The sequence below is a fragment of the Pelophylax lessonae genome, assembly GCF_965119305.1.
Source record: "Pelophylax lessonae genome assembly, chromosome: 1".
Classification (NCBI taxonomy): domain Eukaryota; kingdom Metazoa; phylum Chordata; class Amphibia; order Anura; family Ranidae; genus Pelophylax; species Pelophylax lessonae.
Window position 1 is genome coordinate 270753517 of NC_138768.1, and position 27181 is coordinate 270780697.

The following is a 27181-nucleotide window of genomic DNA, read 5'->3' on the forward strand; positions in this document are numbered from 1 at the left end:
AGAATGTAATTTTGACTTTCAGAAAAAATAAACAATTAATCCCTTTATGGCTAAGTGGCGGAAGTGACGTCAGATGTTGCTCTGGTCCTCCTAGGGCAAAGAGCCAAGTTGGGGCTATCACGGATCATCTCTTGGCTTACGGATGGCTCCGGTAAGCTCGGAGACAACCAGGAAGCTGTGGGAGGGTAGGTACCTCCAGACATCTCACGTCTCCCACAAGTTGCGGGAGTCTCCTGCATTTCGCCCTGCACTCACGGACACCCGCGAGTGCAGGGCGATATCCCGGCAGGGCTGAGGACGGCAGTGTCAGAGGCGAGCTCAGCTGTCATGACTGAGAACGGAGCCGCTATTTAGGTCCGGCTCACAGGCGGAGTGATATCAAGTGCACTCTGATTGTGGAAAGAGGAGCCATGCAGAGGAAGCACAGGGCTCTGCTCTCTACTGCAGCTGTGTGCTTCCTCTGTATGACTCCTCCTCTCACAGGCAAAGTGCACTTGATATCACGCCGCCTGTGAGCCAGTACTACGAAGGAAATAGCGGCTCCATTCTCAGTCTTGACAGCTGAGCTTTGACACTGCCGCCCTCAGCCCTGCCGGGATATCCACAGTATATTACAGAGATCGGCGGCACCACAGAGCCCAGCATACCACAGAGCCCGGCCCCACAGAGCCCGTAACCACAGAGCCCGTAACCACAGAGCCCAGCATACCACAGAGCCCGGCATACCCCAGAGCCCGGCATACCCCAGAGCCCGGCATACCCCAGAGCCCGGCACCACAGAGCCCGGCATACCCCAGAGCCCGGCATACCCCAGAGCCCAGCATACCACAGAACCCGGCACCACAGAGACCGATACCACAGATATCAGCATACCACAGAGACCGGCACCACAGAGACTAATACCACAGAGCCCAGCATACCACAGAGACCGGGACCACAGAGCCCAGCATACCACAGAGACCGGCACCACAGAGCCCAGCATACCAGAAGAGCCCAGCACACCACAGAGCCCAGCATACCAGAAGAGCCCAGCACACCACAGAGCCCAGCACACCACAGAGCCCAATACCACAGAGCCCAATACCACAGAGCCCAGCATACCACAGGGACCGGCACCACAGAGACCAGCATACCACAGAGACCAATACCACAGACATCAGCATACCACAGAGACCGATACCACAGATATCTGCATACCACAGAGACCGATACCACAGATATCAGCATACCACAGAGACCAATACCACAGATATCAGCATACCACAGAGACCAATACCACAGATATCAGCATACCACAGAGACCGATACCACAGATATCAGCATACCACAGAGACCGATACCACAGATATCAGCATACCACAGAGACCAGCACCACAGATATCAGCATACCACAGAGACCAGCACCACAGAGACCGATACCACAGATATCAGCATACCACAGAGACCAGCATCACAGAGACCGATACCACAGATATCAGCATAGCACAGAGACCAGCATACCACAGAGACTGATAACCCAGATATCACAGAGCCCAGCATAGCAAAGAGACCGATACCCCAGATATCACAGAGCCCAGCATAGCAAAGAGACCGATACCCCAGATATCACAGAGCCCAGCATAGCAAAGAGACCGATACCCCAGATATCACAGAGCCCAGCATAGCAAAGAGACCGATACCCCAGATATCACAGAGCCCAGAATACCACAGAGACTGATACCCCAGATATCACAGAGCCCAGAATAGCACAGAGACTGATACCCCAGATATCACAGAGCCCAGAATACCACAGAGACTGATACCCCAGATATCACAGAGCCCAGAATAGCAAAGAGACTGATACCCCAGATATCACAGAGCCCAGAATACCACAGAGACTGATACCCCAGATATCACAGAGCCCAGAATACCACAGAGACTGATACCCCAGATATCACAGAGCCCAGAATACCACAGAGACTGATACCCCAGATATCACAGAGCCCAGAATACCACAGAGACTGATACCCCAGATATCACAGAGCCCAGAATACCACAGAGACTGATACCCCAGATATCACAGAGCCCAGAATAGCAAAGAGACTGATACCCCAGATATCACAGAGCCCAGCATAGCAAAGAGACTGATACCCCAGATATCACAGAGCCCAGCATAGCAAAGAGACTGATACCCCAGAGCCCAGAATAGCACATAGACCAGCATAGCACAGAGACCAGCATAGTCTGCAAAATAAGAAGCAAAGGTATGTGCATTAGTGTGTGTAAATTGTTGCAATGTGTTTTTTAATACCTAGCGGTGTTCGGTCATAATAAAATGTCATGTCTTTGTACATACATGTATGAATAAGGACATGACATTTAATGTCTGCCTAAGTCACATGTTCTAGGGGTGCAACTAGCCCCCAGCACATAAATGTAAATATCCCAGCATGCGCAGTGTTTCTGACTCCTACCACCATCACCACTTCAAATCATTGAAGTGGTGATGGTGGTTACTGGTTAGAGTGCTCCTTTAATATCTCCCAGAAGAAGTAACCCTCCGCATACTGATTGCATTTCATTTCATTATCCTCTAGTTATATTAAATTGGGAAGGGGGGTGCAGCGGTGTGCGCAGGGGGGTTGCGGGCAGCGGCACAGAGTGCCATCTCCCTGAAATGAGTTTTTGCAGGTTTGGGATGATCCTGTAACGAATCCGCTGCTGGGACCACCCTTGTCTGAAAGCCGACCATCTGAATAAAAAAAAAAGATACCGGAGGGTTATGTAGTCAAAGTAATTAATGACATATATTTACAGTCAGACGGTTGGTAAGTGGGAAAATGTGGCAACCCTATGTGCAAATAGCATGGCAATCAAGTAAAATCTGGAGCTGTGCATGGATGACATGACACCTTGACAATTACATTTAATATACATTTTATTATTTCATTATTACAAAGTGACCAATACAGCAGTACTGTGTCAGGGACGCGCAGTGGGGCGAGCACGCAGACCGCTGACTCTTATACGCTCTCTTTCCTGGTATGCGTCTTCCAAGACAGGGCTCTGGCTGCAGACTGGAGCTCCACGTTTTGAAAGGAAACATGTGACCTCCACTCCTCCTTTTTTTTTTAAATAAACTTTAATGTAACAAACATTCAATAGACACTAGACACAACTCGTGGAAGTGGAGGTCACATGTTTCCTGTCAAATTGCTGGAGTGGGCGTGTTTCCAAAGAGGAATCGTTTGATTGGCTCCGTATTGGCCTGACGTTAGCCTATGGCTGCCAGTGATAGTGCTGGGTGAATGTGGTCCCCTATGAATGGGTGCTGGAGGTGGTTGCCGTGGTGACCGTAGGTGAGTTTCCCGGTAATCCCCCCCGTGCAGGAAACATAAGCGGACACTATAGTGTACTCAGACCTCCTGGACAGATGTGTGAGCCAGGTCCGGAGCTCTTCATTGAAGGACTCTGATTGGCTTGCAGTCTTCTCCTGATTGTTCTATGACAAAGACATGAGTGAATGCAGCTTAGGTAGAACAGACAATGTATTCGATCAAAGTGTGCTCATCATAATCACCTCCTACAGAGCCATGGCTGCATTCTATTCCTCATAGGACAACTGGACTTCTATTGTGTCCCTACTGTCACCAGTTATGGGGGAGAACACTCACTGGCATCATCACACAGTGTTCCTGGTCTCATGAGCAGTGTCAGTGTATAGTCATCAGTGCTGGTGGTAGAAGTAACCCTGATAGAACAGAGCCATTAGTACTGTCAGTGCACTGACCATAGCACTGTTTATGTGTTTCAGTATATAGACATTAGTAGGGATGATGTGTTACGGTATACAGACATTAGTAGGGATGATGTGTTACGGTATACAGACATTAGTAGGGATGAAGTGTTACAGTATATAGACATTAGTAGGGATGAAGTGTTACAGTATATAGACATTAGTAGGGATGAAGTGTTACAGTATATAGACATTAGTAGGGATGAAGTGTTACAGTATATAGACATTAGTAGGGATGATGTGTTACGGTATATAGACATTAGTAGGGATGAAGTGTTACAGTATATAGACATTAGTAGGGATGAAGTGTTACAGTATATAGACATTAGTAGGGATGAAGTGTTACAGTATATAGACATTAGTAGGGATGAAGTGTTACAGTATATAGACATTAGTAGGGATGATGTGTTACGGTATATAGACATTAGTAGGGATGATGTGTTACGCTATATAGACATTAGTAGGGATGATGTGTTACGGTATATAGACATTAGTAGGGATGATGTGTTACGGTATACAGACATTAGTAGGGATGATGTGTTACGGTATACAGACATTAGTAGGGATGAAGTGTTACAGTATATAGACATTAGTAGGGATGAAGTGTTACAGTATATAGACATTAGTAGGGATGAAGTGTTACAGTATATAGACATTAGTAGGGATGAAGTGTTACAGTATATAGACATTAGTAGGGATGATGTGTTACGGTATATAGACATTAGTAGGGATGAAGTGTTACAGTATATAGACATTAGTAGGGATGAAGTGTTACAGTATATAGACATTAGTAGGGATGAAGTGTTACAGTATATAGACATTAGTAGGGATGATGTGTTACGGTATATAGACATTAGTAGGGATGATGTGTTACGCTATATAGACATTAGTAGGGATGATGTGTTACGGTATATAGACATTAGTAGGGATGATGTGTTACGGTATATAGATATTAGTAGGGATGATGTGTTACGGTATATAGACATTAGTAGGGATGATGTGTTACGGTATATAGACATTAGTAGGGATGATGTGTTACAGTATATAGACATTAGTAGGGATGATGTGTTACGGTATACAGACATTAGTAGGGATGATGTGTTACAGTATATAGACATTAGTAGGGATGATGTGTTACGGTATACAGACATTAGTAGGGATGATGTGTTACGGTATATAGACATTAGTAGGGATGATGTGTTACGGTATATAGACATTAGTAGGGATGATGTGTTACGGTATATAGACATTAGTAGGGATGATGTGTTACAGTATATAGACATTAGTAGGGATGATGTGTTACGGTATACAGACATTAGTAGGGATGATGTGTTACAGTATATAGACATTAGTAGGGATGATGTGTTACGGTATACAGACATTAGTAGGGATGATGTGTTACGGTATATAGACATTAGTAGGGATGATGTGTTACAGTATATAGATATTAGTAGGGATGATGTGTTATGGTATATAGACATTAGTAGGGATGATGTGTTACGGTATATAGACATTAGTAGGGATGATGTGTTACAGTATATAGACATTAGTAGGGATGATGTGTTACGGTATACAGACATTAGTAGGGATGAAGTGTTACGGTATATAGACATTAGTAGGGATGATGTGTTACGGTATATAGACATTAGTAGGGATGAAGTGTTACGGTATATAGACATTAGTAGGGATGAAGTGTTACAGTATATAGACATTAGTAGGGATGATGTGTTACGGTATATAGACATTAGTAGGGATGATGTGTTACAGTATATAGACATTAGTAGGGATGATGTGTTACAGTATATAGACATTAGTAGGGATGATGTGTTACAGTATATAGATATTAGTAGGGATGAAGTGTTACAGTATATAGATATTAGTAGGGATGATGTGTTACGGTATATAGACATTAGTAGGGATGATGTGTTACGGTATACAGACATTAGTAGGGATGAAGTGTTACAGTATATAGACATTAGTAGGGATGATGTGTTACGGTATACAGACATTAGTAGGGATGAAGTGTTACAGTATATAGACATTAGTAGGGATGATGTGTTACGGTATACAGACATTAGTAGGGATGATGTGTTACAGTATATAGACATTAGTAGGGATGATGTGTTACGGTATACAGACATTAGTAGGGATGAAGTGTTACGGTATATAGACATTAGTAGGGATGATGTGTTACGGTATACAGACATTAGTAGGGATGAAGTGTTACAGTATATAGACATTAGTAGGGATGATGTGTTACGGTATATAGATATTAGTAGGGATGATGTGTTACAGTATATAGATATTAGTAGGGATGATGTGTTACGGTATATAGACATTAGTAGGGATGATGTGTTACAGTATATAGACATTAGTAGGGATGATGTGTTACGGTATACAGACATTAGTAGGGATGAAGTGTTACAGTATATAGACATTAGTAGGGATGAAGTGTTACGGTATATAGACATTAGTAGGGATGATGTGTTACGGTATATAGACATTAGTAGGGATGAAGTGTTACGGTATATAGACATTAGTAGGGATGAAGTGTTACAGTATATAGACATTAGTAGGGATGATGTGTTACGGTATATAGATATTAGTAGGGATGATGTGTTACGGTATATAGACATTAGTAGGGATGATGTGTTACGTTATACAGACATTAGTAGGGATGATGTGTTACAGTATATAGACATTAGTAGGGATGATGTGTTACAGTATATAGATATTAGTAGGGATGAAGTGTTACAGTATATAGATATTAGTAGGGATGAAGTGTTACAGTATATAGATATTAGTAGGGATGATGTGTTACGGTATACAGACATTAGTAGGGATGATGTGTTACAGTATATAGACATTAGTAGGGATGATGTGTTACAGCAGCCCTCAAAATTGCCACTCGCCTGCTCGCATTTGGCGATTGGAAAAAGATTGAGGGCGAGTGTGGGGCTGCCTTGGAGAGGGGGGGGGGTCAGCCCTGCCAGGAGGTGGGGTTAAATGGGAGCCATTCTCCCAGCGATAGGCCAAGGGAAGAGAGAGGGCAGGAAAAGGAGAGCTGGCCGGAATTTAACACAAAGCCGAAATCACCCGCTGTGACAGCTTTGAATTGAATTGCCGTGTGTTCCCAGCGCTCGTAGTCACACAAAGTCCCACCTCCTGGATCTGCTCCTATGATAGACATCACACATCCCGGCATTGGATCAGTGCTCTGTCTATCATAGGAGCTGATTGCGGAGGTGGGACTTTGTGTGACTCTGAGAACACTGGCGATTCAAATCAAAGCCATCACAGCGGGCGATCCCCGCTGTGTGTGATGAGTTGGCTGGCTCTCCTCTCCCTGCTCTCTTTTCCCCTGCACTGGTCAGGCTGCACTGATGGGCACTGGTCAAGCTGTGCTGATGGGGCTGCATTTATGGGCACTGATGGGTACTGGTAAGGTTGCATTTAAGGGCACTGATGAGGCTGCATTGATGGGCAATGGTAAGGCTGCATTTTTGGACACTGGCGAGGCTGCATTGATGGGCAATGGTGAGGCTGCATTTTTGGACACTGGTGAGGCTGCATTTTTGGACACTGGTGAGGCTGCATTGCTGGGCACTGGTGAGGCTGCATTGCTGGGCACTGGTGAGGCTGCATTGCTGGGCACTGGTGAGGCTGCATTGCTGGGCACTGGTGAGGCTGCATTGCTGGGCACTGGTGAGGCTGCATTTATGGGCACTGGTGAGGCTGCATTGATGGGCACTGGTGAGGCTGCATTGATGGGCAATGGTGAGGCTGCCATGATGGGCACTGGCGAGGATCATTGATGGGCATTGATCAGGCTGGATTGATGGGCACTGGTGAGGCTGCATTGATGAACACTGATGAGGCTGCATTGATGAACACTGATGAGGCTGCATTGATGAGCACTGATGAGGCTGCATTGATGAGCACTGATGAGGCTCCATTGATGAGCACTGATGAGGCTCCATTGATGAGCACTGATGAGGCTCCATTGATGAGCACTGATGAGGCTCCATTGATGAGCACTGATGAGGCTCCATTGATGAGCACTGATGAGGCTCCATTGATGAGCACTGATAAGGCTGCATTGATGGGCACCGATGAGGCTGTGCTAATGGGTACTGATAAGCTGCACTGATGATGCTGCACTGATGAGGCTGCATTCATGGGCACTGATGAGCACTGAAAGGCTGCATTGATGGGCACTGATAAAGTTGTTGTTAATATTTATTTTTGTAACCTAATTCTTCATAATGTGTTACAGTATATAGACATTAGTAGGGATGATGTGTTACAGTATACAGACATTAGTAGGGATGATGTGTTACAGTATATAGACATTAGTAGGGATGAAGTGTTACAGTATATAGACATTAGTAGGGATGATGTGTTACAGTATACAGACATTAGTAGGGATGATGTGTTACAGTATACAGACATTAGTAGGGATGATGTGTTACGGTATACAGACATTAGTAGGGATGATGTGTTACGGTATATAGACATTAGTAGGGATGATGTGTTACGGTATATAGACATTAGTAGGGATGATGTGTTACAGTATATAGACATTAGTAGGGATGATGTGTTGCAGTATATAGACATTAGTAGGGATGATGTGTTACAGTATACAGACATTAGTAGGGATGATGTGTTACAGTATATAGACATTAGTAGGGATGAAGTGTTACAGTATATAGACATTAGTAGGGATGATGTGTTACAGTATACAGACATTAGTAGGGATGATGTGTTACAGTATACAGACATTAGTAGGGATGATGTGTTACGGTATACAGACATTAGTAGGGATGATGTGTTACAGTATACAGACATTAGTAGGGATGATGTGTTACAGTATATAGACATTAGTAGGGATGATGTGTTACGGTATATAGACATTAGTAGGGATGATGTGTTACAGTATATAGACATTAGTAGGGATGATGTGTTACAGTATATAGACATTAGTAGGGAAGATGTGTTACGGTATACAGACATTAGTAGGGATGATGTGTTACAGTATATAGACATTAGTAGGGACGATGTGTTACGGTATACAGACATTAGTAGGGATGATGTGTTACGGTATACAGACATTAGTAGGGATGATGTGTTACGGTATATAGACATTAGTAGGGATGATGTGTTACGGTATATAGACATTAGTAGGGATGATGTGTTACAGTATATAGACATTAGTAGGGATGATGTGTTGCAGTATATAGACATTAGTAGGGATGATGTGTTACAGTATACAGACATTAGTAGGGATGATGTGTTACAGTATATAGACATTAGTAGGGATGAAGTGTTACAGTATATAGACATTAGTAGGGATGATGTGTTACAGTATACAGACATTAGTAGGGATGATGTGTTACAGTATACAGACATTAGTAGGGATGATGTGTTACGGTATACAGACATTAGTAGGGATGATGTGTTACAGTATACAGACATTAGTAGGGATGATGTGTTACAGTATATAGACATTAGTAGGGATGATGTGTTACAGTATACAGACATTAGTAGGGATGATGTGTTACAGTATATAGATATTAGTAGGGATGATGTGTTACAGTATACAGACATTAGTAGGGATGATGTGTTACGGTATATAGACATTAGTAGGGATGATGTGTTAACAGTATATAGACATTAGTAGGGACGATGTGTTACGGTATACAGACATTAGTAGGGATGATGTGTTACAGTATACAGACATTAGTAGGGATGATGTGTTACAGTATACAGACATTAGTAGGGATGATGTGTTACAGTATACAGACATTAGTAGGGATGATGTGTTACGGTATATAGACATTAGTAGGGATGAAGTGTTACGGTATATAGACATTAGTAGGGATGATGTGTTACGGTATATAGACATTAGTAGGGATGATGTGTTACGGTATATAGACATTAGTAGGGATGATGTGTTACGGTATATAGACATTAGTAGGGATGATGTGTTACAGTATATAGACATTAGTAGGGATGATGTGTTACAGTATATAGACATTAGTAGGGATGATGTGTTACGGTATATAGACATTAGTAGGGATGATGTGTTACAGTATATAGACATTAGTAGGGATGATGTGTTACAGTATATAGACATTAGTAGGGAAGATGTGTTACGGTATACAGACATTAGTAGGGATGATGTGTTACAGTATATAGACATTAGTAGGGACGATGTGTTACGGTATACAGACATTAGTAGGGATGATGTGTTACAGTATACAGACATTAGTAGGGATGATGTGTTACGGTATATAGACATTAGTAGGGATGATGTGTTACAGTATACAGACATTAGTAGGGATGATGTGTTACGGTATATAGACATTAGTAGGGATGAAGTGTTACAGTATATAGACATTAGTAGGGATGATGTGTTACGGTATATAGACATTAGTAGGGATGAAGTGTTACAGTATATAGACATTAGTAGGGATGATGTGTTACAGTATATAGACATTAGTAGGGATGATGTGTTACGGTATATAGACATTAGTAGGGATGAAGTGTTACAGTATATAGACATTAGTAGGGATGATGTGTTACGGTATATAGACATTAGTAGGGATGATGTGTTACAGTATACAGACATTAGTAGGGATGATGTGTTACGGTATATAGACATTAGTAGGGATGAAGTGTTACAGTATATAGACATTAGTAGGGATGATGTGTTACGGTATACAGACATTAGTAGGGATGATGTGTTACAGTATATAGATATTAGTAGGGATGAAGTGTTACGGTATATAGACATTAGTAGGGATGATGTGTTACGGTATACAGACATTAGTAGGGATGATGTGTTACAGTATATAGACATTAGTAGGGATGAAGTGTTACGGTATATAGACATTAGTAGGGATGATGTGTTACGGTATACAGACATTAGTAGGGATGATGTGTTACAGTATATAGACATTAGTAGGGATGAAGTGTTACGGTATATAGACATTAGTAGGGATGATGTGTTACGGTATATAGACATTAGTAGGGATGATGTGTTACGGTATATAGACATTAGTAGGGATGATGTGTTACGGTATATAGACATTAGTAGGGATGATGTGTTACGGTATATAGACATTAGTAGGGATGAAGTGTTACGGTATATAGACATTAGTAGGGATGATGTGTTACGGTATATAGACATTAGTAGGGATGATGTGTTACGGTATATAGACATTAGTAGGGATGATGTGTTACGGTATATAGACATTAGTAGGGATGATGTGTTACAGTATATAGACATTAGTAGGGATGATGTGTTACAGTATATAGACATTAGTAGGGATGATGTGTTACAGTATATAGACATTAGTAGGGATGATGTGTTACAGTATATAGACATTAGTAGGGATGATGTGTTACAGTATATAGACATTAGTAGGGATGATGTGTTACAGTATATAGACATTAGTAGGGATGATGTGTTACAGTATATAGACATTAGTAGGGATGATGTGTTACAGTATATAGACATTAGTAGGGATGATGTGTTACAGTATATAGACATTAGTAGGGATGATGTGTTACAGTATATAGACATTAGTAGGGATGATGTGTTACAGTATATAGACATTAGTAGGGATGAAGTGTTACGGTATATAGACATTAGTAGGGATGATGTGTTACGGTATACAGACATTAGTAGGGATGATGTGTTACAGTATATAGACATTAGTAGGGATGATGTGTTACGGTATATAGACATTAGTAGGGATGAAGTGTTACGGTATATAGACATTAGTAGGGATGATGTGTTACGGTATATAGACATTAGTAGGGATGATGTGTTACGGTATATAGACATTAGTAGGGATGATGTGTTACGGTATATAGACATTAGTAGGGATGAAGTGTTACGGTATATAGACATTAGTAGGGATGATGTGTTACGGTATATAGACATTAGTAGGGATGATGTGTTACAGTATATAGACATTAGTAGGGATGATGTGTTACAGTATATAGACATTAGTAGGGATGATGTGTTACAGTATATAGACATTAGTAGGGATGATGTGTTACAGTATATAGACATTAGTAGGGATGATGTGTTACAGTATATAGACATTAGTAGGGATGATGTGTTACAGTATATAGACATTAGTAGGGATGAGCTCAGGTATGTTGGGATCCTAGTCTGAACCAGTTTCGGAAAGCTGTCACTGTGCACCACCAATCATAAATGTCCGCGGCATTCCCCACCATGCAGCCCTATGTATATGTGTGTGTAATATATATATATATAATGTGTGACTGTGGGTCAGGGAAAGCCTCAGCCATTTACACCAGGACTATGCTATGCTGCAAAATCCAAGTCACCTGGGAACTGTGCAGAGAAGCTGGATCAGGGCTCTAGTGCAGCCTTTTTCAACCAGAGTGCCTTAAGATTTCTTCAGGGGTGCCTTGGTAAAATGCCTAAAAATTGCCCAAAAACAGTATAAAATATGCGTGTGGATGAAACCTGCCTTTTAGTTACACAAAGCCACAGATTTTATTTGTGTACCATTACAACCTTCTAGCTGCCAGCGTCCTAACAACCAATGGCATCATCAGTTAATATGTATGATGTCAGTTGCTTGCACAGCATCCTTGTATCCCCTCTCCTGCCCTTCTCCATCAGCGTTGAGTTCACATTAGCTGAGTGATGGAGAAAAACTGAGGGAGAAGAGAAACATTGGAATACTAGTGGGTACCAGTTTGCCAAAGTGTATTTGCTTTGGAAGAATAAATCCCCTCTAACATTGGGTGTTCTATGTGTGTGGATGTTGCTGCATTATGTAAAACTGTTAGAATAGTTTTGAGATTGGGGTGCCTCCAGACTGTTCATAACTTTTAAAGGGTCTCTTGACTGAAAAAAAGGTTCGGAAACACTGATCTAGTGAATGAGAAGAATTAAAGGGGAACTTTACCCATAACAACGTGATAAAAAAAAAAGAATATTCTTTAGCAAGGAACATACATTCCACATTAATAATTATGCTACAAAAATGAGTGTGTGCTGTAAATTGTCTCCAGCATTGCTTCTGTTACTTCTTGCTGGAGGCTGCCATTTTTCTGAAGCCCCGAGCCCCTGAACAGAAGTAAATCAGAAAGTGGAACTAACAGTTTATAAAAAGCAAACATTACATTCATGGAATGCTGAGAATGCGAACTGTCACATTTGCTTGTGTCCTCAACCAAACTGTCAAACCATCCAATGACTAACTGATCAAACAGAAGCAGCTTCTGGGGTTTTAATCCCGCTTCAAGTTTGGAAGCAGATTGGCCTCTACAATCTCAGCACTGGTAAAAATGCCTAAAAATAAAGAGCAAATGAGCATGTGCAGAGCAGGGTGAGACAAGTGTATTACTGGATTTTACACAGTATAGGCACCTATTTTTAATGTTTTACATAGCTATACCTGCAAAATGAGCCAGTCTAAAGTGATCGAGCAAGACTTAATTTTCTGACTAAAGTTCCACTTTAGGGGAGATTATTTTACATCATTGCATAGTGAGAGGGGTAAAACCAGGGTTACCCCGTGGATTCTAGGGTGAGGTGAAGGATTGTAGGGCAGAACCACAGAAGAGACATTGCTCCCTTGCAATACATTGCCTCCCTATCTCTCTAGGTCCTCTCTTGTTAGGCTTACATGATTGCAATTGTTCTAATATGCGTTTTTAAATGACTATTTGATTGGCCTTTTTAGGTCTTTAGGTCACAGGCAAAGATTTTTGTTAAATTGGGTTTCAGGGCCATGTCCAATGGGCATTTTTGGGGTCTCGTCTGAATATGTTAGGTGTTGGAATTTTCTCATTAACATCCCGGGAATTGCCGAAGGTGTATGGCCTTTCCCCGAGCGGTGGGGGCGCATGCGCAGTGACATGTTGGCGCGGGGCAGCGCCATTTTTAAATCTAAGCCGCCTCAGGAGCACGTCGGGCCGGCCATATAAGCCGAGTGGGACCTTTTCAGCACAAAAAAATGTGCTGAAAAACTTGGCTTATACTCGAGTATATACAGTATGCTACCAAAATGAGCGTATGCTATAAATTTTCTCCAGCCTTTCTTCTGTTTCTTTTTGCTGGAGGCTGCCATTTTGCCAAAGCCCAGAGCCCTTGAACAGCAGTAAATCCTAAAGTGGAAATAAACGAATTTAAAGAACTCAGCCAGGTGATAGCCAGACCGTTATTCTTGATCTTTACAGATAGTCTACAGACGGTATGGTGCCAGTTGATTGGAAAAAAAGCCAACGTGGTACCAATATTTAAAAAAGGGCTGAGATATATCTCGGGTAACTATAGGCCAGTCAGCCTAACATCAATAGTCTGCAAGATTTTGGAGGAGATGTTAAGGGACCACATACAAGACTTTAGTAATGAAAACGGTATTTTTAGTAGTAATCAGCGTGGATTCATTTAAAACTGTTCTTGCCAAACCAATCTACTAACCTTCTACGATGAAGTGAGTTGCCATCTAGATGAAGGAAGGCCTATGGATGTGATTTATCTGGACTTTGCAAAGGCATTTGACACCGTTCCCCACAAACGCTTACTGTACAAACTAAGGTACGTAGGTATGGACCATAGGGTGAGTACCTAGATAGAGAACTGGCTCCAGGGGAGAGTCCAGAGGGTGGTGATAAATGGGGAGTACTCTGATTGGGTGGGCGTGGAAACTGGAAAGTGGGGTCCCCCAAGGATCTGTCCTTGCATCAATCCTGTTTATTTATTCATAAACGACCTAGAGGATGGAATAAACAGCACAATCTCGGTATTTGCGGATGACTCTAAGCTAAGCAAGCCAATATCTTCTATGCAGGACGTGGTAACCTTACAAGCAGACCAGAACAAAATAATGGGGTGGGCAACTACTTGGCAGATGAGGTTTAATGTTGAAAAATGTAAGATAATGCACCTAGGCATCAGAAACCTGAACGCAAGTTACTTGCTAGGGGGGGAACCTCTGGGTGAATTCAAGATGGAAAAGAACCTGGGGGTCCTAGTGGACAACAGGCTTGGCAGTGGCATGCAATGCCAAGCCGCTGCAAGCAAAGCCAACAGAATACTGGGATGTATAGAAAAGGGGATTCACTCCAGAAATAAAGAGATTATTCTTCCACTCTACAAGACTCTGGTCCGCCCACATCGTGAGTATGCTGTCCAGTTCTGGGCACCGGTTCTCAGGAACGATGTGCTGGAACTGGGAAGAGTCCAGAGATGGGCAACAAAAATAATTAGGGGAATGGAGGACATCAGCTATGAGGAAAGACTACAAGCACTGAACTTATTCTCTCTGGAGAAGAGACGCTTGAGGGGGGATATGATATCAATGTACAAATACTGTACTGGCGACCATAGCATAAGGAACAAACTTTTCAGAGTAAGGGAATACAATAAGACACGTGGCCACTCACTAAAACTAGAAGAAAAACGGTTTAACCTTAAAATACGTAAGGGGATCTTTACTGTAAGAGCAGTAAGGATGTGGAATTCTCTTCCACAAGCAGTGGTATCAGCAGGGAGCATCGATAGTTTTAAAAAACTATTAGATGGGCACCTTAAAGACCACAACATACAGGGCTATACAATGTACAGTTAACAGCAAACACACATGCACACACTATGGGTTGAACTGGATGGACTGATGTCTTTTTTTTTTTTAACCTCACTAACTATGTTTCATTCTTGGAATGCTGGGAATATTAACTGCCACATTTGCTTGTGTCCTCAACCAAACTATCACATGTGCAGCACCATGGCAGTTGCAGATCAAACAGAAGCAGCTTCCTTGGCTGTAAAGGAAAGAAGGGTTTAGTTCTGCTTTAAGGCTGTCAGCAGATTGGCCTCTACAAACTCAGCAGTGCCTAAAAATGGAGCGCAACTGAGCATGTGCAGAGCAGGGTGAAACACTGTATTACTGAATGTTAAACAGTATTGGCACTTTGTTTTAATGTTTTACATAGCTATACCTGCAAAAGGGGCCAGCATGCAGTGATCATTCAGAACTTAATTTTCTAACTAAGGTTCCACTTTAACAGAAATTCTAACAAACAGATCTGGCTGTGTCTCTAACGCAGCCCCTAGGGAGGGTGAGGCAGAGGCAGAGGGGGGTTAGTGATAGTTTTGGTAAAGGTAGAACTGTAGACTTGAGCTAAAGAAAAATGTGGGACTTTGTATGAAACGTATATAATTATACGTCTCCATCCCTATTCAGTGTAAAAAGGGGGAAAGGAATTGGGAGTTGAGTAATAAGTATATAAACTATATCCATTTAATGGCATTGAATAATCAATATAAACAATATATCTACTTAATTGTATTGAATAATAACTAGCATAGCATTTTCACTTTTAAAATGTATCTATTAATCGTATTTGGACAGTGAATGGCACAATCACATTAATCCATGTATGGATCTAAGAACACATAGATGGCGTGTTAACAATTACATGCATAAAAAATGCACAGCAACATAGCACATTGTGTCATATGGAAAAAGGACGTATATCCTTCATGTCGTAAGGTCACTTAAAAAGCAGAATAATAAAATAAAGTCAAGATAGAGGAAATGCATAAAACTATAAAAGTGCATCCAAATGTGACTGACGCGTTTCATGGTTATCAACCACTCCTGTGGTACAAATGCATCCAAATCTGCAAGGTGTCGGGCAGAGGTGGGTTAGCAATTAGTTTTGTTAAAGATAGAAACTGTAGACTTCTAAGCACACAAAGAAGAGTGCAGATTAAGGCTTCATACACGCTGTATGCTCTTGAGGCTTTTTTCTTATACAGGAGTTTAGAAGCCACAAAATCACAGTATAAAGCCTCGCTTTGTATGGGCGCTAATGTGCATTAGTGTGTGTTAAAATGCATTAACACAGGAACACGCCTATTGCTAATGCGCATTAATGTGTTTTAAGGAGCTTTTCAACGTTTTTTTATGCGCAATAGCTCCTCTCCAAAACACACAAGTGATGTGTTTTTTTTTTTTTTTTTGTGAACTCATCTGCAACTAAACTACTGAAAACTCTTATGCTGGCCATACACTAGCCGAAAAATCATTTGTAAATCTGTCATTTGGTCCGATCGTTCATTTTTCGTCCAGTTAATGGGCACAAATAGAAAATAGTTTTTAACTTTTCAGAGCCGAAAAATCGAAGGAAAATTTTGCAGAACGAACAATAAATTGAAAGGCTAATGTGTTTCTCGGCCAAACTATTTGCACTAGGTATATGTGACAAACTGAACGAAAAACGTCTATTGAACGATTTATCGTTCGAAATTCAGTCATTACATGATGGCACGATCGTCTGCTCTCACAGCCGACTTTTCGAAAATGAGTTTGAATGATTTTGTGGCTAGTGTATGGCCAGCTTTACTCCTTCCCTAAACTACTGAAAACTTTTACTCCTTCCCTAAACTACTGAAAACTTTTACTCCTTCCCTAAACTACTGAAAACTTTTACTCCTTCCCTAAACTACTGGAAACTTTTACTCCTTCCCTAAACTACTGGAAACTTTTACTCCTTCCCTAAACTACTGGAAACTTTTACTCCTTCCCTAAACTACTGGAAACTTTTACTCCTTCCCTAAACTACTGGAAACTTTTACTCCTTCCCTAAACTACTGAAAACTTTTACTCCTTCCCTAAACTACTGAAAACTTTTACTCCTTCCCTAAACTACTGAAATGCCTATAATGTGCATGGACACATAAACTAACATGGAGGGGAGTTAACAGGCAGAGAAAAATAATCACTCAATTGCTCAAAGATCACCTTCCTTTGGTGCTGCAGTGTGCATGAGGCCTAAAGGCCCGTACACACGCACAGATTGTTGGCCGTAAATTGTTGGCCAACGTCCGATCTGCCGATTGTAGGCTTGTTAGTATGATGATTCCGACAACCAACTGCGAATTTTCGGCCGAAAAAAATCTGGTGTGCATGCTATAAAATCTTTGTTGGCCAACAAAGAAAGGCCGATTGTTCCTCAGTCAGTACAGATTTCGGCAGACAAAAATCAGATGAGCAAGACTGGGCATGCTCAGAGAAGAAAAAACACACGGAAAGTCAACCATCACATGACATCACTTCTGAAGTTGGTTTTTGTTGGCCAACAAAAGTCCAGTGCAAGTCTAGAGCACATTTCAACCAACAAACAACACTGGACAAAAGACGGCCGATCGGTTGGCCAACAATCTGTGCGTGTGTACGGGGCTTAAGGCTCCATGCACACTAGCTTAAAAAAACGCTGATACTCTCTGTGTAAAAATTTCTGCTAATTTTGGGCTTTTAGGAGCCCTTAGAGTTTTTCTTCTGCCCTCCTATGAGAAGCTCACAGTGTATAACAAAAGCAGAGTATGCCATTTCAGTACAGGAGAGGGCCTTTACAACTATAATAAATACAAATATAATCAAGGTAGAATTCGAATGCGTTGCATGTGTTTCATAAGTGTATTAGGACTTATAATATACTAGTGTACCCATATATTTCTCCCTAATCAGAGAATTATTTTAGCGGGATACATATGTCATTTTTTCATACTCCAGGCAGAAGTAGAATAATTTTGTCAGGAGTTGCTATGAGAAGTGATAATATGAAGGGGAGCAGAGCTGAAACTGATCAGGGGGTAGAGGAGGTACAGGAGGATCGGTGAGGGGGCTTACAGATAAAGATTTCTGATTTATATTCCTTGTGACACTGAAGTTATACAGGGAAGACCTTGCAGTACAGCAGATGTTCCTTACTCCCTGCTGTGCTGGTGGATTCAGTCCTGTGCATGAACCAATATTTGGCTTATGGATGAACTGCTGTGAAATTGGATTTTTTCTTTGTATGGGGTCCTCCAGGGAAAACCGAAGTTGCAGTATGTTTCTTGGCAGACTCTCTTTTTACGTGTTATGGTATTTACAAAAGAATAATATTTGTAACTAACTCATCGATATCAAATCTCGTTATTGTTCATTTCAGAATGGATTCCTGTCTTTTGCCGTAGTACTGAATCCAGAAGATTACAAGATGGTAAATCTGTCTGTTTTTCAAATATGCCCATGTTGTGGAATATATTCGATAGACCACTTACTCGTATTTGGTGTTATTTTCCTGCTAGATTCGAATAGCCGCTTTAAATGCCACTTCAGCAGTGGAAGAAGAACATGAAGAAACTTTAAAAAGTCACAAAACACAGACAAAGGAAGCTCAGGTAATGAAAGTGAATTAAAGTGGTTTTAAAGGTCCAAGGTTTTTTACCTTAATGCATTCAGGTAAAAAATCTTCTGCAAGCATACCTCCCTATACGTGTCTGAGCCCGATATCGATCCAACGATGTGTACGAGAGCAGCGTCTTTCTCTCTTTCCTCATTGGACAGAGGGCCATTGGCTCCTGCTGCTGTCAATCACATCCAGTGAGGAAGGATGTTAATGGACACGCACAGCCAGCTTGGGAGCGAGTACGCATTAGTGCCTCTTGCTAGGGGGGCACTTGGTATGAAGGAGGAGCCACGAGCGCTAGGGGGGAGGACCTGAGAAGAGGAGGATCGGGGCTGCTTTATGCAAAGCCTTTCACAGAGCAGGTAAGTATAACATGTTTGTTTTTTTAATTTTTGACTTTCGAATCACTTTATTTTTTGTGTATTAATTGGTGTTGTCAACACATCATATAATGTTATCCCTTTAATCAATTATGTTTGTAGGAAGCAGAGGCATTTGCACTTTATCACAAGGCCTTGGACCTGCAGAAGCTTGACCGTTATGATGAGTCTTCACAGGCCTATCACCAGCTGCTTGACACCCGTCTATTGCAGGAAGTGAGTATATTTTGCTATTTGCCTCGATGAACGATGAAGCCCTTTTTTGGGTGAAACACTTTGGAACGGGTGTATGAGAGGGGGATTTTATGCTGTGGACTTGAACCTGTATTATTGAAATAAAGGTTTTTTTTTTTTTCTCTGTTCTAGAGTTGGGCTTTAAATGTTCACACGAATCACAATTGCATGCTACTGTATTTACTTACTGAGCATGCAGTCATTCCAGAATCTGTATACTCCAATAAGGCTAAAGAGTGACCACAAAGAGTAAAGCATAGTACGTATCGGACAAAAATACCGCTTTTGAAGCGATCGACCGATAATCTGGTCGCTAATACACAGTTTTTGAGAGCCAATCGCGACAGTTTGCCTGAAATTATTTGAAGGGACAAACCTGAAAATTCTTCTCTTACGGTACCAGATCGTACGATTTTTATTTTAATCAGTACAGTTTTCGTCCAAAAAAATGTAAAAAACAAGACTAGGCATGCTCGGAAATGAAAGAATACATTACAGTACAGTACAGTACATCACTTCCGATGTTGTATTCTGTCATACGAGAATTTTTGTAAGTTGAGTGACCTCTTTATTTCCGATATGAGACAAGCACGCAAAAATTAACCGGACAATCGTTCGTCCGATATTCTTCTTGTGTGTGTGGGCCTTAACCACTTACCTACTGGGCACTTATACCCCCTTCCTGCCCAGGCCAATTTTCAGCTTTCAGCGCTCTCACGCTTTGAATGACAATATGCTACACTGTACCCATATGAAATTTTTATCATTTTTTTTCACACAAATAGAGCTTTCTTTTGGTGGTATTTAATCACCTCTGGCTTTTTTATTTCTTACAAAAAAAAAGAAAAAATACAGAAAATTTTGAAAAAAAAAAAAAGTTTTTCTTATTTTCTGTGAGTAAATTTTGAAAATAAATAAATTTTTCTCCTTCACTGATGTGCGCTGATGAGGCGGCACTGATGGGCACTGATGAGGTGGCACTTATGGGCACTGATGAGGTGGCACTTTTGGGCACTGATGAGGAGGTACTAATATGCCGCACTGATGAGCACTGATAGGCGGCACTGATGAGCACTGATAGGTGGCACTGCTGGGCACTGAGAGGTGGCACTGCTGGGCACTGAGAGGCGGCACTGAGAGGCGGCACTGATGGGCACTGAGAGGCGGCACTGATGGGTGACACTGATGGGTGGCACTGATGGATACTGAAGGGTGGCACTGATCAGCACTGATGGGCAGCACCATCAGTGCCCACACTCAGTGCCCATAGTGCTGCGTCAGTGCCCATCAGTGCCTAGATGAGTAGGCACTGATGGGCACTGACTGGCAGCACTATGGGCACTGACTGGGGGCACTGATGGTTGTTACTGGGAGGCCGTATAAAGAAGGCCGCCCGGAAATTAGAGCCCGCGCTGTAGCCGTACTTCGGCTGTAGCGCGGGCCGGAAGTAGTTAAGAGAAGCAGACACCCATAAGTAGAATATAACATTGCTAAGGAGAGTGTGTAGAAGGTTGTTCTATTGCCTAGAATAGTAAGCATTGTGATGAGAAAGGTGGGGCATGAACCCTGAGAATGTTAAAGGTCAAGTTCACCTTTCGTAACATGTTACATGTTGCACCCATATTCAGGGTATAATATGTTATGAACAAATGGACCGATCTCCGTGTAAATTTCAATGAACTACCAAGGCACTGTGGAATGCTGTGGAAGTTTTCTTCTGTCAGACTGTATCTGCTTGCCCGTACGGGCACACAGGTACACCGAGGAGACCTGCATGGCACCAGCAATTCCAATTTCTAAAACACATTCATTAAAAAGATGTAAAAAATCTAATTTTTTCATCAATTTACTCCAATGTGTATTCTGCTACATATTTTTGGCAAACAAAAATCCCAATAAGCGTAGATTGGTTTGTGCAAAAGTTATAATGTCTACAAACTATGATATATTTTTATTTCTTTTTCAATGATTTTTATTAAAAGTTTTCACAAAAATAGTGCAAAATATACACACATAATAAAAAATCAGTGCATAATAAACGTTAACAGTGGTATAACCATAGCAAACATTAGATAATACTTCTATAAAAGGTCGAAACTATAACGTGGCAAGGGCTAGCACCTCAAAACACAAAAAACAGGAGCCTCAAGGTATCTAGAGGGACCTTCACCGAGGGTAAACAGGGCCAACCACCCCGAGCATTTAATCACATTGTGCGTACTACACAGGATAAGTGGCTAGATCGTGATCCCACAGATCTTTGCCCCAGCCTGGGCTGGGGACATGGGGTACTAAGCCCTTAGAATACAGTACCACTGTTAACCCCATATCGTAAACTGAGACAAATCGTAGAAAAAGAGAAAGAGAAAGGACAATAGAGCCACAAGAAAAGAAGAGAAAAGGGAAAAGAGAGAAGAGAAAAGATTTGTACGATTGGACCCGACCCCGCCCCCGCACCCCACCCCCAGACCTTCCCGAGTCCATCAGGTACCCCCAGTGAGGTAGTTAATCCACGATCCCCATACCTTGTCAAACACACGCAATTTGTCCTCCAGTTGAGCCGTCAGGCGCTCATTAACCATAATCCAATTCAGTTTGTGCCTAAGCAGCTCAAATGGTATCGTAGCAGACTTCCAGGATCTCGCTATTGTTATTTTTGCTGCAGTAAATATGAACGTTATGAGCCGCCTCTGCGCTCTATTGGCTGTATCCACCTTTTTGCCCAACAGTGCCTGCTGAGGAGACTTGAGTAGGTTTATTTGCGTGAGGGTGTAGATGAAATTGTACACTCTAATCCAAAAGCGTCGGGCCTTCGGGCATTGCCACCAAACATGGAACATCGTACCCTCTTGGCCACACCCCCGGAAACACCGCGAGGATGCTCCTGGCACAAAGGATGCTATCCTGACTGGTACCATGTACCAGCGCAGGAGCACTTTGTAGTTGGCCTCGATGATTGAAGTGTTAACTAGAGACCTGGAAGCCTCTCGAGCCATGTCGTGCCAGTCCGCCAACTCCACAACCTCCCCGACATCCGCCTCCCATCGCTCCATGTATGGAAGCTTCAGGGGCGAGTCCATAAGCATATTATAAATCATGGAAATATACCCCCGTAATTTATCGTATTTGCGGCACAAAAATTCCATGGAGGTCATGGTAGTCAGATCGGACAGGCGAGACAGGGATCGCAGGTAATGATCAATCTGTGCATACCTATAATACTCAGTGTCAGGCAGGGCATGTTTTTCTATCAGCTGCTGACGTTTGAGGATACCCCTATGATCACAAAAGTCCGCTATGCGAAGCAACCCCTTGTTCGTCCACCACTGAAAAGATCTGGGGGAGAGACCCGGGGGGAACCCGCTGTTGTTAAGAATAGTGGCCAATGGGGTATGTGGGGACCTAAAGCCATGTGTTCTGGTCAAACGATCCCAAATGGCCATAGAATGAGACAAGGCTGGGCACAGGATGGGGGGACGATCCCTAGGCGATAACCACATTGCATGGGAGACTGCCAGGCCCGGTACCGAGCTAGCCTCCAATTCCATCCAGGGCATCCGGGCCCCCTCCGAGTGGAATCTCACCAACTGGGATAACTGTGCAGCATAATAATAGTTCAGCAGATCCGGTACCCCCAGACCCCCCCTGACTTTAGGGGTGTACAGCGTCCTCTTGTTCACCCTGGGCCTCTTGTTCCCCCAGATAAAGGAAAGGACGTGACCCTGAAACTTGAGCAGGTCAGACCGCCTTAGCGCGACTGGCAGAGTGCGGAACAGATATAACACCCTCGGAAGGACATTCATCTTGATGGAGTATAGTCTGCCAAACCACGAAGGGGGCTGAATCAACCATTTATCCATGTCACCCTTCAGGCGTGTAAACAGAGGAGGATAATTCTTTGTGTAGAGTGTAGACAAGGATGGGGTTAAATTAATGCCTAAGTAGGGCATAGAGTCCGTGCACCATGCAAATTTGAAAGATTTCCTAAGTGTGTCCACAGTGCGACCCTCCAGGGAGATGTTTAGTGCCTGGGATTTCGTTTGGCTTACATGCAATCCTGATACAAGCGCAAACGCATCCAATAGCGCAAATAAGTTGGGTAAAGTCGTGACGGGCGAGGAGACAATGGCTAAAATATCGTCCGCAAAAAGGGCGCACTTGTGTTCGACGCCCCCGCACACCACCCCCCGCACGTCCGGTGAAGCACGAATTTTAATGGCTAAAGGTTCCAGTGCTAGGACAAAAAGGAGAGGGGACAAGGGGCAGCCCTGTCGGGTACCTCTACAGATAGGGATAGAGTCCGAGGAGAAGCCCTTCAGCCTAAGAACCGCCCTGGGTGTACTATATAGGGTCCGCAGCAACGTGAGAAAGGGAGCGCCGAATCCAAATCTGGTCAACACGTCGAAAAGGTATTCCCACGACAGGGAGTCAAAAGCTTTATGAATATCTAGGGAGAGGAGCATGCCTCTACGATTACCCCCTCCGTCCCAATCTGATTGAATAGCTGTGATGATGTCTACAACCCGTCTAGTCTGATCCGAAGTCTGTCGACCAGGGACAAACCCAGCTTGATCGGGATGTATATATTGAGCCAAAAAGGAGCCAAGCCTAGTGGCCATAATTTTCGCCAAAATTTTTAAATCAGAGTTAATCAATGAGATCGGACGATAATTGTCGCATATGCTATGATCCTTGTCCGGTTTGGGCAAGACATGAATATAAGCCGTGTTCTCATGGGGCGGGAGGGATTCCCCATTGCGTAGAGCATTAAAAAAGGCGCAAAGATGCGGCGTCAGAACTTCCTGAAATTTGCGATAATACACCCCGGAATATCCGTCCGGCCCGGGGGCCTTGGAGGGATGTAAGCCCTTGATCGCCTGGAGAACCTCCGCCTCTGTAATCCGACCGTTCATAAGGTCGACATGAGACTGCGTCAGCATGGGCAGCCGCAGGTCGGCAAAAAAAGAATCGGCCAAACCCCGGTTATACGACGGTGGTGCCCTGTAGAGTTTAGTGTAAAACCTAGTAAATTCGGACGCGATCAGGGTTGGATTGCGAGAGAGCGCCCCCGTCCGCAGCCGCAATCTAGGCAGGGCCGCCGAGAAGGGGCGAGGGGCCAGCCTCCTAGCCAACAGAGTGGAAGGTTTGTCACCCATAGTGTAGTATCTATGTCGGGACCATCTAATGTATTTTTCCGCCTGGGTCGTGAGTGTCAAATTGAGCTCCAATCTAGCCGCATCAATTTTATGACGGATATCAACGAGGGGGCGTGTCCGTTGTTCAAGGAGTAGTGCGCGCAGAACCTGCTCCTGTTCCCTTATTGTACTCTCCCTATTACGTTTTAGTTTGGCTGCCAATTGAATCAGTTTACCGCGTATGGTAGCTTTATGGGCCGCCCACACGACAGTAGAGGAAGTATCACCCGGTCTATTTTCTAGGAAAAATTGTTTGATATCCCTTTCGATCTCCCCCAGGACCCCAGGATCGTTTAGTAAAGCTGCATTGAGTCGCCAAGGAGAGGGGCCCGGGGAAGACCACAGGGCCGAAAACTGCACCAAAACCGGGGAATGATCGGACCAGGAGGATGCCAAAATCTGCGCTGAGCATACACATGAGGCCAGAGCGGAGCTGGCGAACACGTGGTCTATGCGAGAGTAGGTGCCGTGGACATGGGAAAAATGCGTGTAGTCTCTCTGAGTCGGATTATGTTCCCTCCACAAGTCTAGGAGATCCCAGTCATGAAGAAGTCGGGCCAACCTCGAGCCGTTCTTCGGTACATGCTTATATCTGGGCACGCCTTGGACGGATTTGTCCAGCGTGTTCTCGAGCGGGAGGTTACTATCTCCCCCTAGGATCACCCTGCCCTGCGCTTTGGGAAGCAATGTCCTCAGCATATCCTGAAAAAACCCTACCTGACCCGTGTTAGGGGTATAATAGGAGACCAAGGAGACCAACTGATCCTGAACAAGGCCCACAACCATGAGGTACCTGCCCTCCTTGTCTCGGACCACTGTAACCGGAGTAAAGTGGACCCTTCTCGAAAAACATATAGCCACACCCCGCTTCTTTTCCTGGCCCGAGGATAGATAAAATTGAGGATAATGTGTCGAAAGATATCTGGGTGCTGATGTTTTGGAAAAGTGCGTTTCCTGCAATAGTAAGATATCCGCCTTCTGGCGCTTATATTGGAGGAAAGCCTTGGTGCGCTTCAGTGGAGAGTTAAAGCCCTGCACATTATGTGTTATCAGTGTAAATCTAGAGGAACCTGAGGGTGACATGGTGGTTTGGCAGTGCACTCTTACCTGATCGCTGTGGACAACGGCCTGACTCAGCTAGGCTATAAATCCCTCCGCCCGGGGAGCCCGGGGGCAGCAGTGCGGGGTAAGTTCGCAGAGCCTGGGTCCAAGAGGGGAGAAAGGAAAAAGAAAAGTTAGAGAGAAAGCATAAGAGGACAGGAGGAATCATCCCCCATGCCGTAAAGGCACTAATGTAATACATATACAAATACAAAAACCTTTGGGAATTACTTTCCCCCAGTTCCCAAACCTGGGGTACGTGTCGTGAGATTGCCCCCATCGGGAGAGGGGGGCAAGTTCACAGAAGTGGCACACGGTAACATCCCGGGTAACAATCCGAGACGCCAATGAGGGCGGGGAAGACCCGAGGTGTACTTCCTCCCGGCCACCCCAGGCCCCCATCCTGAGAACTATGGTAGGTGAACCGGTCGCCTCCGCCTACAGGATCCTGGAACGTCGGATCCGCGACCAGCCACCATACTTTAAAAAGCAATAGAAAAATAAAAAATAAAAACAAACGTAACAAAAGAAAGTTGGAGGAGGATGGGGGAAAACCAGTTAAACTTGCAATAAAAGAACTATCCGCATTAAATGAACCGTTCCCAACCTCACCCAACCGACACAGCAACAGCTGCGCCGGCCAGGATTGACAGGGAGGGAACAACAGGTAAACAAGTACTTGGCTGGAAAAAATGGAGAGCCTGAGCGAGCAAAAATAGGTTTATCGACAGTTCAGGTCTTGCGTCCCCCCCTGCCCCCTCGCTGTCCAGCGGGAGGAGGGCCCCGATGTGACCACACCGGGGACAACGGACGATCCGGTCCGGCCGCTGTTGATGAACGTGGAGAGCGCGGCTCCCTGGTCAAGATGCCCAGCTTTAGCAATAGATCTTCTCCTGCATGGAAGTTGGTGAAGAAGTGATTCTTGCCATTATAGGTAAAAGACAGCCGAAAGGGGAAGGACCACCGATATTTGATGTTATTGTCCAGTAAACATTGGAGCAGGGGCTTGAGCGTGCGGCGCTTCTGCACCGTCGATGGGGCCAAATCCGTATACAATTGTATAGGGGACCCAAGCAGTGTGAGGTCTCGGCGGTTCCTGGCCGCTGACATCATTCTCTCTTTGATGTTATAATAGTGCGGTTTCAAAATTATGTCCCGGGGGAGACCATCCTGCCGTGGCGCAGTTAGAGCCCTATGTACCCTGTCCACTTCCATGTGATGTGGAGAAATATCTGGAATCAGATCTTTCATGAGATCCC

At 43.5% G+C, this 27181-nt stretch overlaps 1 protein-coding gene across 1 annotated transcript in view; it reads left to right on the top strand.

The window, feature by feature from the left end:
- Positions 1–27181, top strand: part of CABIN1 (calcineurin binding protein 1) — a gene marked incomplete at its 5' end in the record, with an annotated part of 455669 nt that overhangs the window by 22072 nt on the left and 406416 nt on the right. The window contains 4 exons of the mRNA XM_082243930.1: positions 18098–18159; positions 18773–18823; positions 18912–19004; positions 19495–19608. Coding sequence (XP_082100056.1) covers positions 18098–18159; positions 18773–18823; positions 18912–19004; positions 19495–19608 — 320 coding nt within the window. The remainder of the gene's footprint in view (positions 1–18097; positions 18160–18772; positions 18824–18911; positions 19005–19494; positions 19609–27181) is intronic.